This window comes from Onychostoma macrolepis, chromosome 03 (genome assembly GCF_012432095.1).
Source record: "Onychostoma macrolepis isolate SWU-2019 chromosome 03, ASM1243209v1, whole genome shotgun sequence".
NCBI classification, from domain to species: Eukaryota; Metazoa; Chordata; class Actinopteri; order Cypriniformes; family Cyprinidae; genus Onychostoma; species Onychostoma macrolepis.
Window position 1 is genome coordinate 45,718,967 of NC_081157.1, and position 17,532 is coordinate 45,736,498.

The following is a 17,532-nucleotide window of genomic DNA, read 5'->3' on the forward strand; positions in this document are numbered from 1 at the left end:
ATGTCAAAGTGACCACAGCGTTCAGACAGTCCAAATAATCCTTCAGGACACGACTGAGGTGTGTATGAACCTGAGAAAGACACGCTACACCTGCTGTTTAACAGATCTGAGCTGTTAATGTGACACCAAGACATGACCTCTGGTGACCTCAGGACAACATCACTGTTCTGAGACGCACATTCACATTATAATTTATTATATGATGTAACCTAACCCAGCAGGCACAGGACGTCAATATAACGTCAGGTTGATGTCGGACAGATGTTGCATATTGGTTGAGAATGAAAATCGGGTTAATCAGTATTTGATGCCAATTTGACGTTGGATTAGCTCATTAAACTGTGACTCATTTCCCTTTATCTTCCTTCTATAATGTACCATAACAACTAAACTGCAGCACATAAAATAATCATCAGGAGAAAATATTTATATTTTATTCACATTTATGTATTTCTTGGGAATCGAACCCATGACCTTGCAGTTGTGAGCTCTATTTTCTTTCTGTGTCACTTGACTTGACCTCAGATGAGTTATAAACAACTACAAGAGTAAATAGATTCACACTTCTGATGTCAGAGCTGTTTACCTACGTGCTTCTTTTCCCGTTTCTAATGAGCTTAAAGCATTAAGCACCTCGCGTCTACCTGACCTCAGGCATGGGTATCTATTTCTCATCCTATTGACGCAATCTGGTGTTCAGGATCTGACGTGTCTCGAGAGTCAGTCGTGGCTCTTATAAAGAGGCCTGCTCAAGCGTCCATGCATTGATCACGACCGTCAGCTGCGCTCAAAGACTTCTCGTCTCTACCTGAGCAGACATGGAGCCCATCAGCCAAACGGTGAGCGTCTCAGACGCGGTTCACCCCCGCAGACCAGTACGTTTGACGCCGAGAGGAGCCTCCTCTCATTTCGTCGGGAGCACCATTGTGATTCTGTCCTCGTACGCTGTTGCAACTCTGGCCATGAACTGCGGCAAAAAGATCCTGGAGGAGAGATTGAAAACATCTGAACACTGACGCAGAGTGCCTCATCAAACACTGCTGTTATTTGATACAGACATGCACCTTGGAGAGACTTTCTGCATTGAAGAGTTCACCACACTTTGTCCTCAAGGTCTCAGGTCAATACATCTTTGCAAACTTTGAAGAGATATTTTTCACTGTGATCCTGCTGAACAATGAAGCCAAGAACAGAGAAATTGACATGATTGTCTGCATCAGCTGTTATATGAGTCCTCGAGAGGAGTATCGAGTATCGGTTCATCTCAAGACTCTAGAAAACAAACCAAAATGAGGCCTATGGGAGCAGATTTTATAGGCCTTTTTACTGAAATTTGAATTTAAAGATAACTCCATTTTTTATTTAGCTAGTGTTTGTTTTATTCCAATAGTGAAGCACTGGGATACACAGACAATTTTATAAAAATCAAATGTCATTTGTTCATTGCAATGTACAGAATTCATTAAAATGTTTTAATACGTTGTGTAAAGAAGCTTGATTGGCTTTGCTTTATTATTCATGCACTTCAGAGAACATCTAATATAATTTCACATGAATGACAGACCTTCACATAAGCAAACATTCTGTTGAATTCAGAAGTAATTTAATAACTAATATTGTGATTCACTTACATGCTACATGAGCAGACCATTTTTTTTTCAACAGTGCAGATACCTTCAGAATAAAAATTAATTTAATAACTAGATTTTCCTTTTAAGTAAATCCAAGTGGTATTTACATGTGCAAAACTCACCGCCAAGGCCTGTCCACAATAAGCACCATAATGGACTAATTCTATGAGAATAGAGAGGTCCACACCATAAATGCAGTGATAATGACAAATTTTTAGGGAGTTCTGGGTGGTTTTAAGCACATATTTGCAGAAATATAAAATAAAATGTGCGTCTGATCACTTAGTAAAGTAACAGCAACAAGACACATGATTTCTTTGTTTTAATACTTTAATATTTAAAAGTGTAAAAGGTTTGGCCTTTTATTCCACAGAGAGAGACACTTTTAATTCTGATCCCCTAACTGTCATTCAACAGGTTAGGAGAAATAATCATGAATGCCCTTGAGCGACCTGATATGCTGTGCTGCACTGCCTGTGCCCACCACTAGATGGAGAGCTGCTATATACACATCTATGGAGCGCTACAGCTGAATGTCTGAAGTCTGCCAGCAGAGGGCGCTCTAATAATGAGGAAAAACAGGCATGTGTATTAACCTGATGAAGTGAAGAAACTCTATGCACAAACATCCATTTTAGATGGTGGATGAGCATCAGAGCCATGAGACCCTCTCCAAAAAAATAAAACAAAATAAAATAAATCAGCATAATACAGCATTCTGAAGGAGAGGCTTCATGCTAACCTGTGCTGAATTAGCCTAATCTACTCTTGTAAGGAAATTATTTGTTTATTGTGTGCTAATCTTCAACCTGTTTGCTATTAAATACAATTACAAAATTGCAGTCGATTTTATAAGGCATTCTCATTCATTTCTGTGATATCCGCTGTGATTGACAGCCAGGCACAAGTTGACCATTAAGATTTCTGTAGCAGCCTATAACTCCAATAGGATAATAATAATAAGAAGAAGAACACATCTGAGTTACATTACATCTATATTTGTATCTTTATTATGTTTTATATTAGCACGGCCACACAGTTTTTACTTTTTTTTTTTGAGCGGCATAATAAGATTGTCCAGAAAATAGTCCGTCCAGCTTTTCCTGATTCACCATCGAGGAACATGACACAAAACAAACAATATAGCATTTAACAATTCATCATTTAAACGCACAATAATTACAATATCATTCAACTTAAAGTTATTTACAGATGAGTGTGATTAAGCAAACATGCATGAACAAGAAAATGAAGCGCCAGACTTATTAAGAGAAATAAACCGCGAAAAAAGGGCTGTTCTCGCGCTGACTGAAGCACAGCCGAAGAGCGCGCACAGAAAGCCTGTTACACAGCTTGAACGATCAAATACACATTAATTTATGTCTAAATGCTCATCTTGGTGAGTATTCATGTAAACAGTCAGTTAAGTCTTAAGTAAATGTAAATATTTGGGAGAAAATTGGATCAAAATATTGGATCCGCATTAGTTCTTAAAGTGACAGTAGCCTAATTCACCTGTGTCTGTCCAGCCCGATCTCACGGCAATTCGTAAATATTTTAAGAGGTGACCTCACTCGTACAAATTCATACGATTTTTGCTAAATCGTACGTATTTTTTTACGAGTTGCCTATTTGTATGACCTACACTTAACCCCGCCCCTAAACCTACATGTCACTGGGGTTTAGACAAATCGAGTGAGGTCGTACGAATTAGCCACCTCCTAAATACGGTCGAAATACTATAAAACAAATACTATAAAATATAGTCTGTCGGTCTGTCTGTCCTTAACGAAAAACTAAATGATAATAGATTACTCGCCTCTCTTGACCGTACTTTTGTAGCTTTAATAAGAATCATTATATATTTTTATTCATATAGTGTTTTATTTTACAGTTTTTTTCAACACACATTTTCAAAACTTTGCCTCTTTCTTTCAAAACTTACACACAAATCCAGGAATTGCACGCACAAAATGCAAAATACCGCACATCTCTTGCAAAATGAAGCACTGCATTCAAAATATCACAAACACATCTCAAAAGCAAGCATTTGCCAACACCTTTGCCATAATATTTAATTCCTGCTAGATTTTTGTGTGTTTCATAGAGAACTGTTTGTTGTGTTTTATTGTTTTATGCAATTGAAAACTGAGTATGGTGTATTAGTATGATTTGGGGTGTGCCTCTGGTGTTTGAGTGTCAGGTCTCAGAAATTGTGTGACGAGTAAAGATTTTGTGTGTAAGCAGTTCAAAAAAACGGTAAATTTAGGCCTAATTATTCCATTTCTGTAGTAGGCTATTTGTATCTTTTTTGTGCTATATATTGTTTGTAATGTGTTGCGTTGTTCTTATGAATTTGGTAAGACACAAAAATATTTTTGCGTAATAGGTCTACCATGTTACAGTCAGATGGTAACAAATGTATCTTAATACTGTCTAAATGATTAGGCCTACCGTGTTCATATGCCATTTATGTATTTAAAGAGTAGCCTATATGATGATAATCGAAGGCACTGTAAAAATACCATAGTATTAGCAGTACCATGCAGCATGGTAGCAGTACTTTTAGTTTTTGTGATTGATATTGACACATTATGGGCCATATGTATCTGAGGTATTTTCGGCAAGATACGGCGGCCTCAGTGAAAACCCCATCTAATCGGTCTGTCCGAGAGGAACCAGCTCTGAATGGTGGAACGAATGCGGTGCAATTAGCGGCGGTCCTGTCGTGGTAATGTGAGTGACCTCTCCAAACGAACACAACAGCTCATCCATGAATAGCTTTGACACAAAGGATTATTATTCCAGCTCAGATGACCAAAGGCTAATAGCTTCTGTCTGCTGTCCTCAGACCCAAAATAAAACACTCGAGTGACCGGAGACCCGCGGCCCCTGCTTATGAAACCGTCTGTATCATCATGAATCGCTCTGACAGGCCTCGAATGCATAAAACAGCTGATGACATGAGCGAAAACATACATGACTTGCGCCAGTAACCCATTCAAATGGCATTCAGAGACGTCCTGCAGCTCTGTGTGTGTTTCATCCTCTCAGCTCTCTAACTAGGGCACAGTGTTTGGGGCCAAAAACGTCTTAAAGCAGCGCATGGAGGTGGGATTATTCCAGAAGGAAGATTAGAGACGGAATAACCAGCAAAACAAGCCTTCAGCGTCTGCTGAGAGAAAATACCATCTCTCACGATTAGTATCTGTTTACTGCAAATGGCTCTTTTTAGTATTATAAATATGTCATTTTCAACCAAATATATCAGACAAACAGATTAACTGGCTTTGGCCATTTAGAGATTTTAGACACTTTTACATCCGCATTATGTTACCAGTGTGATTTTACCATAAGTGAGATATTATCATAGTTTCCTTTTAATATTTAGAATTTTTCTACTTCAGAATTTTGGTTTGAAAAGTTGCTGTTTATTTGTAATTGTTTGTGAAATTTACTAGCAATTTCAAAGTGAAAATGATTTCTACACCAATTTAAATATTTTTATTTTGTTTTATTCCAAATTACTAAATTTTCATGGTTTTATTTTTAATGTTATAACCTTTCAATGTATAATTCATTATTATTTTTGTGAACTTTGAGTAGTATTTCAGGAAAGCAATATTCATTTCATTTTTCTGTGCATAATTGTACATTTTATGCATTTTTGCAATTTATTCCAACAGTTTAGATAAACGAATACGACTTTAAACCAGCTAGAATATGTTCATGTTGACATTCTTGTAATGGGACAAGAAGCTTATGCGTCCCAATTTACCCGCCGTCCCAGATTATCCTAATTCCCCCGAGATTCACCTCCAGTAACTGTCATCAACTGTACCGGGACATGTTTTTGGGAAGATAAAATGTCAGAAAACACAGACAGCAGGTGCAGTGACTCAGTAGCACATAATGAGATGCATTTAGAAACGAGGTCAAATGAAATAAAGCCTCTGTAATTGCTATTATTAGAAAGCATTATCAAGGTATCTATGTTTTGATTCTTTTTATATTAGGCTGTTATTGATTTTATTGTGGTTCTTTGATAACTGCACTTACTAGATCAAACTGATGACAAATGTGTGTGTTTGTGTGTGTGTGTGAGAGAGAGAGAGAGAGAGAGAGGGAGGGGCGTTGTCATCGAGATGTCCTTCGTCTACAGCTCCGGGAAAAGAGTGTGGATCAGAGCGAGAGCATCCGACGTTCACAGAAGCCGCTGCACGCCTCCAATATCAGGTATGAAGCAGTTTTATGGACATACAAACAGTCATTTTGTGCATTAGAAGAGCCAGTTCTGACTTAAGGTGTTTGTTGTGTGTAGTGGAGTAAATCGATGTGACTGTCATCCTCTTAGGCAGGACTGTGTGACACAGTTAAGCACATTAATATGAGCAGCACAGGAAGACTGAAATTACTTCATTTTCATAATCATGATGCTGTCTATTAGGATTCATTCAACTTTATGTGTTGAACTGAACCTCTTCATTACTGTAACAGTGATTAAAACTCAATTGAAAGTTTCTGTACATGATGTGACGTCTTTTCTTGAGCAAACAAAACAGCAAGATTTAAACTGGACCTAAACTAAAACTCATGCGCAGTGATTATAGACTGATAGATTCATTAATTGTAGCTTTTATTTTTTTGTTTTATTTTATTTTAATTATCAATGAAGGAACATCAAAGCTCCTAAGGAAGAATAACAAAACTCCTCTAAAAATCAAATAAGATCCTGCTAAATAAACAATTATTTACTTTTCACTTAATATTTTCAGAATTTCAGTTTATCCAGCAGAATTTTATGTGATTTGATTTTTTCATGCTTATTATAATCTAAGACTCGTCTGACAATGGGATAAGATCCTAAACAAATTAATTTTCTGTCTATATTTTCAGAAATTCTGTTTATCCAGCGGGATTTATGTGATTTGTGGAAGACTCCCATTTGATTCCATTAGAACTGATTCCAAATCATGACAGTATTATGATGGAAATTCAATTCTAAAATTGCTTGAGGATTTCAGACAGAGATAAACACATCAAATAACCTCAGCTCTCCGTGTTTAACTCATCTGATCTGTTTACTTAAATTCAGTTTTATAGTCAATTTCACGAGTAAGTCATTATGAATATAAATGCAAATATGGATCAAAGTTTCATGATGTGAATGTACACATTCTGAAGTGTTATATAGCATCCTAACGTCTGTTGATGGAAGTTCAAGTGTTTCTGCTCCCGGATTATTTCTCGCAGCTGAAAAATAAACGCAGGTGAAAATGGGCATGTTCAAAGTTCTGCTCAGCCTCGCACACCTCACGAGTCTATTGGCCGCCGCTGTGATGAGTCACGAGGGGGCGTGTCTGCAGGATGGGAGACACAAAGCCACACCCAGCCCAGAGCCTCACCTGAAGCAGTGTTCGCTCTACATGGAGAGTGTGTGCGCACTTCACAGTCACCTTACATACACACAGTCAAGACCAGCTCATTTAGTGTCACATTTTAAAACAGCCCAGTAGAATTGGGCCTCCATGGATTGTAGTTTTGTCCCAGTTTGTGAATGCTTGTGTCTCTGTCCAGACTCGTGTTGTTCAGAGAAGGATGTCCAGGATCTGTCCGGCTCTGTGTCCGGCGTAGACAGCTCTCACTGGGATAAGTGTGGTGTCCTCAGCCCTCTGTAAGCATCTGCTGATTATAATTAAAAAGCATGAATCATTATGTATACTGAGGTATAAATCCTAAACAAAGCAAGGAAATTGATTGATTTAATCACAGAAACTGAATGACTTTAACAGCCGGTTTAATCCATATTTGTCTTAAATAAAACAGTTTGTATTTATTAGTATAAAAGGTGATTTACAAGCTTTTTAAACAGTCCGTGAAATAATTTGCAGACAGAATTTTCTTTCACATGTTGACATATTTCCTATTAAACCAGTAAGTTTGTTTGTTTACATGAATCTTTATTTTTTTATTTAGGTAGTTGTTTTAGTTATTTAGTCCATGCTTGTTATTTTTAATCCATGTTTGCTCATTTATTGATTGATTTTTATGTTTTATATTTAGTTATTTGGTTATTTTTATGATAACATTATTTCTTTAATTTCATGTCTTTATTTTCAATCCTTATTTATTTAAATGTATGTTCATTAATATATTTAGATACTTGGTTTTGTTTAATCCATTTTTGTTTATTTGTTTTAATGTATGCTTATTAATAGGCCTATATTTAATTAGTTGGTTATTTGTTTATTTTTAATTCATGTTTATTTATTTTTAATTCATATTTCTTTATTTGTTGATTGGTTGGCTTTTGCTTATGTTTGGGTGCGGTATTTGCTTATGTTAAGTTTTGTGTAAATATTCATTATTGTTCACCTCAAGGTGTTTGTATTGTATTGAAAAAGGCTGTAAATATTGAATATATATCAGCTAAAACGCTAATTTTGTCAACTTTCAGAAGTCAACTGTATGGCAACATGAGCTGAAAATTGTTTACCATTCTTTCTCTCTCTCTGTAGCTGTGAGTCCTTCCTGAAGCGCGTCGCCTGTTTTTACCGCTGTTCTCCTGATGCCGCTCGCTGGCCACACCCACATCGTGACTCCTCCCTAAAGGCGGTGCCTCTGTGTCACAGTTTCTGCAGAGATTGGTGAGGCCACGCCCCCTCATTTTATGGTCATAAGCTTATATGATAACCAGATCTGATTGACAGTAATGAGCTGAATGCATCAGAATGCTCTTCATCAATTATCAGTTTAGTTGGTAATGTAGACGACTGTAGGCGAGTTTCCATTACAGATTTGCGCAAAACTTTGGCGATATTTTATAAATGTGGATAAAAAAGTATTGCAAAATGACGGCGATCCCATTAACCGATGTTATGCGACTAAAACGTAACCTTTTGCCTCTCGCGATAAGTCATGGCAACAAATTTTGGTGGTATTTTGACGGATTTTGGCTATATTTATTCAAAGGAGGTGTATGCGTGTATTTTTACAGATGCAGCACAGAAAGCCACTTCAGAAACATGCATGGCGTGGCTGCAATAAACACAAGCATGACTAGAGTGGCCGCAGTCAGCTTCAGTGGCCCTATCAGAGCCACACTGCACCGCAGACGTGTGCAGTGTAAATTGTCTAAGCATTAATGGCAGGGAAAGCCCCTTATACTTGAGAGCGGCAACGTATGAAGTGTTTCTTGGAGGTTATAGTACATTGAAGAATGATCATATGACTTTTTACATACTCCATGTGACCTCCTGTAAATACGAGAAAAAAAACGTTTCCATTGCAGTTTTGCGAAATATTCCTTTTTCGAATTGCCAGAAAAACCACCTCATGCAAGCGTAAAAACTTTTTTTGATATATGGGAGTTTTTGCGAAATTGACGGGTTTCCATTAGGCGTTTTCAATTCGCAATTTTAATTTGCGCAATTTGAAGGGTAATGGAAACGCACCTTGTGATGACGTGAGTCACTGTTGCAGGTACGAGGCCTGTAAAATGGACATGACATGTGCTCGGGACTGGACCACTGACCCGCGTGGACAGAACTGCAGTGGCGGCTGTGTGCAGTACCAACAGGTAACATGCCATACCAAACATCATATAACCACACATGATACTAGAGCTTTACATGTCTGAAGAAAATGTGAGTGATATTCATCTGTGCAAAACCCGTTGCCACAGTGGTGTCGCCAGGGTGTTGCTATGCAATTGCTAAGGTGTTCTGAATATTGATATGTGGTTGCTAAGGTGTTCTGAATGTTGATATGTGGTTGCTAAGGTGTTCTGAGGAATATTTGCCACTTTGCAGTATTGTTAGGGTGTTGTGGGTGGTTACCAGGGTGTTGCCCTAGTAATTGCATAGCAACACCATTGCACCTGCAACACAGCAAAAGTGCCAAAAACTACAAAAATCAGCCACTTATCAACACACTCAAAACAATTCAAAACACCTTCACAACTGCATAGCAACACCTTGGCAACCACCCACAAAACAAAGCAATGTTCCAAAAACTACTCAGAACACCTTACTATGCGTTTCCACTACAGCCACTCCTTGCTTCAGTCAAAATCACACCGCTCCACTCCAGAACCAGCCGCTATCAAAAAAATCTGACTGTGTGTGAGTGGTTGTTAAGTTGTCGCTAAGGTGTTTTGAGTAGTTTTTGGCACTAGCAGTTTTGCAGGTGCAATGGTGTTGCTATGCATTTTTTAGGGTGTTGTGGCTGGTCACCAGCATGTTGCTATGCAGTTGCTTATTTGTTTTGAAATGTTTTGAGTGTGTTGATAAGCTGTTTTGAGCAGTTTTTTTGCATTTTACTGTGATGAGTGTCGTGGGTGGTTACTAGGGTGTTGCTATGCAGTTGTTAAAGCATTTTGAATTGAGTGAGAGTGAGATAGTGTGTTGATAAGTGGTTGATAATGAGTATTTTTTTCTGAGTATTGTTCGGCACACTGTGTTCCTAAGGTTTTGTGGATAGTTGCTAGAGTGTTGCTATGCAGTAAAGTGTTTTGAATAGTTTTTTACTGTGTTGCTAATGTGTTCTGATGAATTTTTGCCACATTGCTGTATTACTAGAGTGTTGGTCATGTTTGCCAGGATGTTGCTAGCCAGTTGCTAAGGTGTTCTGGAGAGTTTAGGTGCATTCCCATGTGTTGCTAGGGTGTTATGGGTGGTTGCCAGGGTGTTGCTATGCAGTTTGTAAGGAATTATTTATGTCCGGAGCACAGATGCTGCAGGACAATGGACAGAAGTTTAACAATGTATTCCATTACTGATTACAGATTACATGATGAAAACTGTCATTAGTAACATAATCTAGGTTACTCATTTTAAGTAATGTAATCAATAAATTATGAATTATTTACTGCTATTACGTGTATGATATGTAATCATGTGATCCATAAACGTATTTTAAAATGTAAAATATCCTAATTACAAGAACTTAATTTTTGGAATCTGATTATGTGATCCAAATGACAAGTAATCAGTTACTACGCAGCACTGGATGAGCACTAGTATTAGCGATGCAAACATCACTTCGGAGAAGAGCACTCAGGAGAGAGTGTGTGAAGAGACACTGTGTCTCCAGGCCTGGACACAGCTGGAACCACACACACACACACACACACACACACGGAGTGAAGGTGTCAGTTCATGTCATTCTTTCTCACCGCTGATATGCTGAACATGTGAAAAGAGAGAGAGTGTGAATCAGTGTGACCGGCCTCTCATACAGACAGTTTCAACACTGAGATGTGCTTGACATAATGTTCTTTGTTCTTTCAACGTTGAAAAAACATTGCAGCAGTGTTTAATGCAATATTAATGGTTGTAAAAAGTTAAACTAACTACTTGTTTTTAATCTGTGAATGATGTTGTAAAATAATACCAAGATAAAGCAAGACGAATTTGGCTGGTCATGTGATCCCAACATGATTTTTAACTTTACTCAGACTTTTCTGCCATTCACTTAAAATGATGAATGAGGAGGTGAAGTTATGATTTTGATGAAAGATCATGAAGTCAAGCATTTTGTTTCTTCAGAAAAACATCACAAAAGAATGATTCAGTATGCATCATGAATTAAGAAAGTAAATAAAGATTTAAGATCACTGTCTCTATGGAAACACTGCTGACAGTGATAATTCATAATCAACATAATCATCACATGTGCACAAGCGTGAGTGACAGAAACACACACACACATACACACACTTCACATGTTCTGAGGGGTGAAAATCGCAGCTAATAATGAGAGAAAGTGTGTGTGTATGTGTGTTTCTGCATCCAGGAATCATTAATATGCATGAATTGCTGATGTGTGAATATAATGACTGACAATATTAGTAGAAGATATGATGTTTTATCATCATTAAACAATATTTTCGATGCTACACGGACATAAGATGCCTCATAACTGAATCTATGTGCTTCATATTACTCATAAGACTTTAATTTCTTGTTTACTTTATCTCCTAGTTCATGGCTGAACACTGATTAATGTTAATGATGATAATGTTTAATGTAATTAGATTCATAGTGTATTTTTATTTTACCACTGTCTGCAGTAGTGAATAATTAATTTGCTGTTTTTCAATACAGTAGACAATAGTGAAATATAGAGAACAGCAGTATTACATATATACTGTTATGGTATTTATAAACTATAGAATTGCCTTATTTTTATATTTTCAGTTTTCTTTTTTTTCTTTTTAGCTTCAGCTTTAGTCATTTTGTTGTGTTTTTGTAATATATATTTTGTTGTGTTTTTGTTATATATATATATATATATATATATAATTTTTTTTTGTATTTTTAATTTAGTATAGTAATTTTAGTATTTCAACTTAAACTCAATTCATTTAGTTGAAAATGGCATCATTTGTACATTTAATTTTTAAGTTATCTAATTATATTTTCTTGTATTTCTGCTTTATTTCAATTAATAAAAAGGTTTTAATTTTTAGTAGGCCTAACTAAAGGTGAACTCTGGCTGATATAATCATACTTTAGATTTAAGTTAGATAAATGGACATCAGTCTTTAGCAGTCTGAAGAACTATTCAAGTTGACTTTGTTTATCATTCTATCGTTTATGTATATCTATTGCATTTTTTGTCTTATTCTTTTCTTTTTCATTTTATGTCATCAGAATGCTTAATAGAAATCGGTTACGCTCTGTATTCTCAGCATTGCCACAAGAGACCACTATAGCAGCATTAGCATGAACTGTCATCTTCTACTGTCAGGTTGGATCCACAGTTTGAGAAGAACTGCGCTCTCACATGCATCTGTGTTTTGTTGGACAGATGTACCAGCACGGCCGAGACCTCTGCGAGAGTCTTTGGGGAGATGCTTTCATGACAGTTGAAGATGACCCCGGGGAGGAAGACGGTGTTGAAGGCCATAGCTGCGGCTGTCTGACCCTCAGCCCATCTGACCGAGAGGTGATCGCTGCTCTGAGGGTTCAGGAAGGAGACCCTGAGGAACTGGACACCACCAAGAGCGGCCTGCCACAGTACAGAGCTCCCTGCCCTCCTGCAGGGCGTCAGACGCGCAGCGCCACAGCCCCTCCACAGGCCCGGAGGAGCAGTGCCAACGCCGTACTGCGCAAGCGCTCTGTACTCACCAGCGACATGGAGGGCAGCGGAAGTGGCTTCTAGGGGAGTTCTGTTCTAGATCAGAATGTTTGTTAATCAGTGTTTTATCTTATCAGTTGAGTTTACAGTAAACTAATGCAGTGAGGTTTCTACAATATTGTCTATTTAACAGAGTCAACAAAACACTCCTGTGTAGACTAAAGCTACATCTGTAACATCAAATCCCGCTTAATTTAACCATTAAAAGTTGAACTTAGATCTGAATAACACTTTACAATAAGATTTCCATTGCTAACATTAGTTAACTACACTAATAAACGTGAACGAACGACAAACAATACTTCTACAGCATTTGTTAATTTAAAATAATGTTAATTTAAACAGTTTTGAAATCAAAAGTATCTGTTAACATTATTGCACTGTGAACTGACATGAATATTAACATTAACAAACAATAACAAAGATTAATAAATGCTGTAATAAAAGTATTGTGTGTTAGTTCATGTTAAAAAAGTTTGGCAACACATACTGCAATGAAAAAAAAAGGTGTAGAAACAAAGAAATGGTTAGTAACAATTACAAAGAAATTAACAAGATAAATTAAACGTGAAATTTTATCACATCATTTCAATAGGAATTCACAAGCTCAGGAAAGTCAAGTGAGGGTGAAAGATTGTCCCACACAAATTTCGCACAGATTTTCCCGCGCTGACTAGTGCTACCAAGTCCGCGGTTTTCCCGCTATTTTTATTTTTTTATTTTTTCCCCACTGTTCTCGTGGGTTGTTGTTTTAGACCCATTTTGGTAGCAAATGTTTCTAGTTTTGGCCGTGATTCGAGTTTTGAGTAGAAATTGGGCTGGTTTTTGTTATGCAGACCTGGCAACCCTGGCAAGACTAATAGAAAGATTCTCGCTTTGAAAATGACTTCTTTGCGCTTCATAGCTACACTACAACACTGGTGATGGATAATTACACACCTTAATGTATTAAATAATGCCAACAAGGAGCTCATTGTAAAGTGTTAAATATTCTGTTTCACTTGGAATTGATGTGCTTTCAATAAAATGGGTTTCAACGGTTTATTCAGTGTAGTTGCTCACTACATGAAAGCACATCATAACATTATTATGGGATTTTTTTAAATTTTTTTTTTTTGGCTCGCTTTAAACTTAAATGTTGCTGTTGTCAATTGTTTCTAGGCCTATAACTGTGATATTTCACGATAATCTGCTCTACTATCTCATAATGTGTATTATCACAATCATCTGTTACACAGTCGTGTGTGTGTGTGATTATGTCGGTACGTTGTGTTAATTTTTTGCGTAATGACTTTGTTAGTGAAAAAATATGATTCAGTATTGACACTGATATACATAAAAATAAGGCTGTAAAGAAGAAGAAAACCCCGAGAGAATACTGTAAAATGTGTTTGACTATAGAATGAGTGTATATGTAGTTGATTGTTTTGGCGGGTAGCGCGAGGACATGTTTTGTTTGTATGTAAACGACGGTGCGTCGCTGTGCGCGGTCCGATGTTCTGCTGTTCTGTGGCTGCAGTAAGTAAACAAATGTGTTTCTATTCTGATCTTATATGTCTCTAATTCACAAATAAATACAATTGGAATTTGTTCTTTTAATTGTTTGTTCTTTTTAAAGCAGTGTAATGAAGTCTTTTTATCATTTGCTGTTTACCGCCAAATTTACAATAAATTATTGAACTTAAATTAGGCTATATAGGCTATCTAATTAGCATGGCATTAATACAGTACTCATATATTTAATACATAAATGTAGGCCTATTTGTAGAACGGTATTTACTACTTACTGTCATCCTGCTTATGTTGTCTCCCATCACAGTGTATTGAGAAGCAGAATCATGAGTTATTCTCCAGTAAACATCATTAGCCTTATTTCTTCAAGGGCACTGTCTTGTACCACTAGATAGCGCTATGAATCCATTTTAAAGTGAATCGCAGTTTTTTGAGTGTTTTATTCTGAAGTCATAATGAGTTAATCCAGGTTTGACATTTAACATCTTTTGACCCACTTAGCCTATATATAACCACAAAAACTCCCATGGCCCACATGAGATATAAATGAGATGAAACCGTAGATGTTTTTATGGTGACCATTGTTATTTTAGTATTATTTATAAACTATTGGTATTAATATTTATAATGATATTTTAGATTTTTATTTCAAGTTAATTTTGTTATGTGATTTCTTAGCCGTAATAGCCTTATACGTTTATTTCAGTTTAGTTTTAGTAAGTTTCATTACTTGTTTTATTTCAGTTAGTTGGTAACCTTTTTTACATTTATGTTTTTGTTTTTTTGTTTTTTCAGTTACAGAATTGATTTCTAATCATTTTAGCTTTGGTTAACATTAACAACACAGATGTCGACTCATTAATCAAGATGGAAAATCAGTAAAAGACTGGCAGGTCAGGTGCAATGAAAATAAAAAATAAACAATATGTAACATTTAAGTCATGGAAATACGTTTTGACTAATTAATAAATAATAATATGTACTGAATATAAACACAGCTGTGATTGAACCACAGTTTTGATATTTTATTTAAAGTCATAGCTACTGTTATATAGGCCTAATAAAGCAGAATCAGGCTTTAACAGGCAATATTATATCTCTTGAAACACAGATTGTCTGATTGCTGGACCACATTTAACTGTTGTATGGTTTATTTAATATTCATTTTCATGAAATGCTTCTATCTGACCCCTGATTTGACCCACAGGTTAGTTAAACAAACTGATCTGAGGCATCGATGAGAGTCTGAGCAGATACTGGAGAGCATGATGTAACAGCCGTGTTGATCTGAAGCAGCCGTGTCGGTGGGTGTTTGACGGAAAGTGCCACAATTTGAGCCTTAGCATTCATCTTTCGGTTCTGGAAGGGACAAGAAGGAATATTCATGAGATCACAGGAGAGATTTACAGTGTGTGAGTGGGAGAGAGAGAGAGATGAAATGTGCAAAACTGTGTGCGATGGAGGAGATGAGCTCACAGTTTGTCGTCATCACTCACTGATGTTTCTCCCATGTATGTGTGTGTGTGTGTGTGTGTGTGTGTGTGTGTTTACATAAGACGCTCCTGACAGTCAGGCGTTAAAAAGCTTCTCTTGTCCACTACATATAGAATAGAGGAAGTAAGAAGAATAAATGTTCCATCTGGCTCTGAAACTCTTTCAGGCTCATCACAAAGGCAGGATAAAAATAAAACACAGGTTCTGTTGTGAAACTTTGCTGAATGAGCTTTGACTCATTCATGAGCGCTGCACTTTTACAGGCCTGTGAGCCTTTCTCATGTCAATTAAACTGAAAAAGGGAAACGAGAGAGAAACATAAAACCAGAATAACTAAACTCACCTTCAATATGAAAAAAAAAGAAACAGTTTCAGGTTAACTCATACAAAAATGAATAGTTAAAAATAGACAGCAAGAGAATCTTTTAAAGGTCTTTAGAAACTCCTATGCAGTCTACTGGTGAAGCCAAATCACTGAACTGAAGAAGCTATTAATTTATTTAATTTAAAGAATTCACATATTCAAAAATTCTATAGCCAAAAATTGTGCCTGTTATCCTTATTGTTAAGGTAAGAGCAGATTAACCATGGTTTTACTAAAAAAAAATAAATAAATAATAATAATAATAATAAATAAATAAGCAATAAATACATGGTTACTAGTCAAACTATAACCACAAAATAACTATAGTTTTGCTATAGACTAACACTCCATTATAGCCTATTGCAAACTGGTAATTATTATTTTATTGTCGTAAACACACTGGTTTGTAATAGTTTTACCGTTTACTGCCCTTTGTTATTCTAATAGTTGTTTACTACCTATAGCTTCCTAAAGTCTCGCACATTTGGCGAAAATAACTTATTCCGTTTGCAATAAGTGGATAAACAGGGTTATTTGATGAACCTCGTGTACACGTCAGCAAACATTAGAATGGAACAAGTCCATTTAAATGCGAGGAGGTGGCAATGTTCCGTAAGAAACACTTACGAAACTAAAAGAGCTGTTGATGTGTCAGATGAAACGATTAACGGTGAGGCGCACCTTTAAAATCTCCAAAACAAGCCGAGCGCGTGTGCGCGTCCGCGCGTCTGCTTGCTTTGAAGTGGCTTCCTTTGATTTCCACCTCGAGAGCGAGCAGAAAAACACGCAGGTGGGTCACTGACGTCAGTGACAGGTGGACCCGAGTGGGCTTTTCTCACCGTGTAAAAAAAAACCCCGCTCCCATTTTCCAGCGAGCTGCACAAAAACAAACGTCCCACACATTTCAGAGCCTGCTTTGGGTTTTGGCTTACAGGACCCGTTGACGCAAGTAGACCTATTTTATGATCATAAAGTATCTAAAACTATAACAGTACGCCCTAAAACATATTATTTTAGTGTTGTTTACTAAATGGAAGGGTTATTGAGGTAATTAATTCAGAAAGTTCAGCTCAGGGGTCGCATATTTCCATGCTAATGCTATTCATTCAAGCGCCAGACTTGTTATCTTTATAGATCTCATGCGCGTCCACCACCTACGCGCGCCCCTGCCGTGCGCGCCTCCGGTCAAGTCATTCCAGAGGTCACAGTCACTTCCCAAAAGATTCATTCATCTCCCGAAGACACCTAAAGCACCAAACCACACAGTAATATCATAGGAACAGATTATTCTGCTAATAGCCTACTGCAAATGATTCAGTCTACCGTTATAATTATACTAAACTCCAAGTAACATATATAACATATATATATATATATATATAAAATTAA

The 17,532-nt window shown here is 36.8% G+C and overlaps 1 protein-coding gene across 1 annotated transcript; it reads left to right on the top strand.

Moving 5' to 3' along the window:
- The first annotated feature begins 4,273 nt into the window (after positions 1-4,273).
- Positions 4,274-14,372, top strand: rtbdn (retbindin). The gene is made up of 7 exons (XM_058770559.1): positions 4,274-4,367; positions 5,794-5,867; positions 6,885-7,064; positions 7,209-7,305; positions 8,150-8,278; positions 9,114-9,210; positions 12,444-14,372. The coding sequence occupies exons 3-7, from the start codon at positions 6,908-6,910 to the stop codon at positions 12,795-12,797; spliced, it is 834 nt and encodes a 277-aa protein (XP_058626542.1). The 5' UTR covers positions 4,274-4,367; positions 5,794-5,867; positions 6,885-6,907; the 3' UTR covers positions 12,798-14,372.
- Positions 14,373-17,532: the final 3,160 nt, after the last annotated feature.

Bases quoted from the DNA above. Each gene is read 5' to 3' on its own strand.
- rtbdn (XM_058770559.1), top strand. From the start codon at position 6,908: ATGGGCATGTTCAAAGTTCTGCTCAGCCTCGCACACCTCACGAGTCTA. The intron at 7,065-7,208 runs GTGTGTGCGCAC...GTCTCTGTCCAG, and splicing joins GTGTTCGCTCTACATGGAGA to ACTCGTGTTGTTCAGAGAAG. The intron at 7,306-8,149 runs GTAAGCATCTGC...CTCTCTCTGTAG, and splicing joins TGTGGTGTCCTCAGCCCTCT to CTGTGAGTCCTTCCTGAAGC.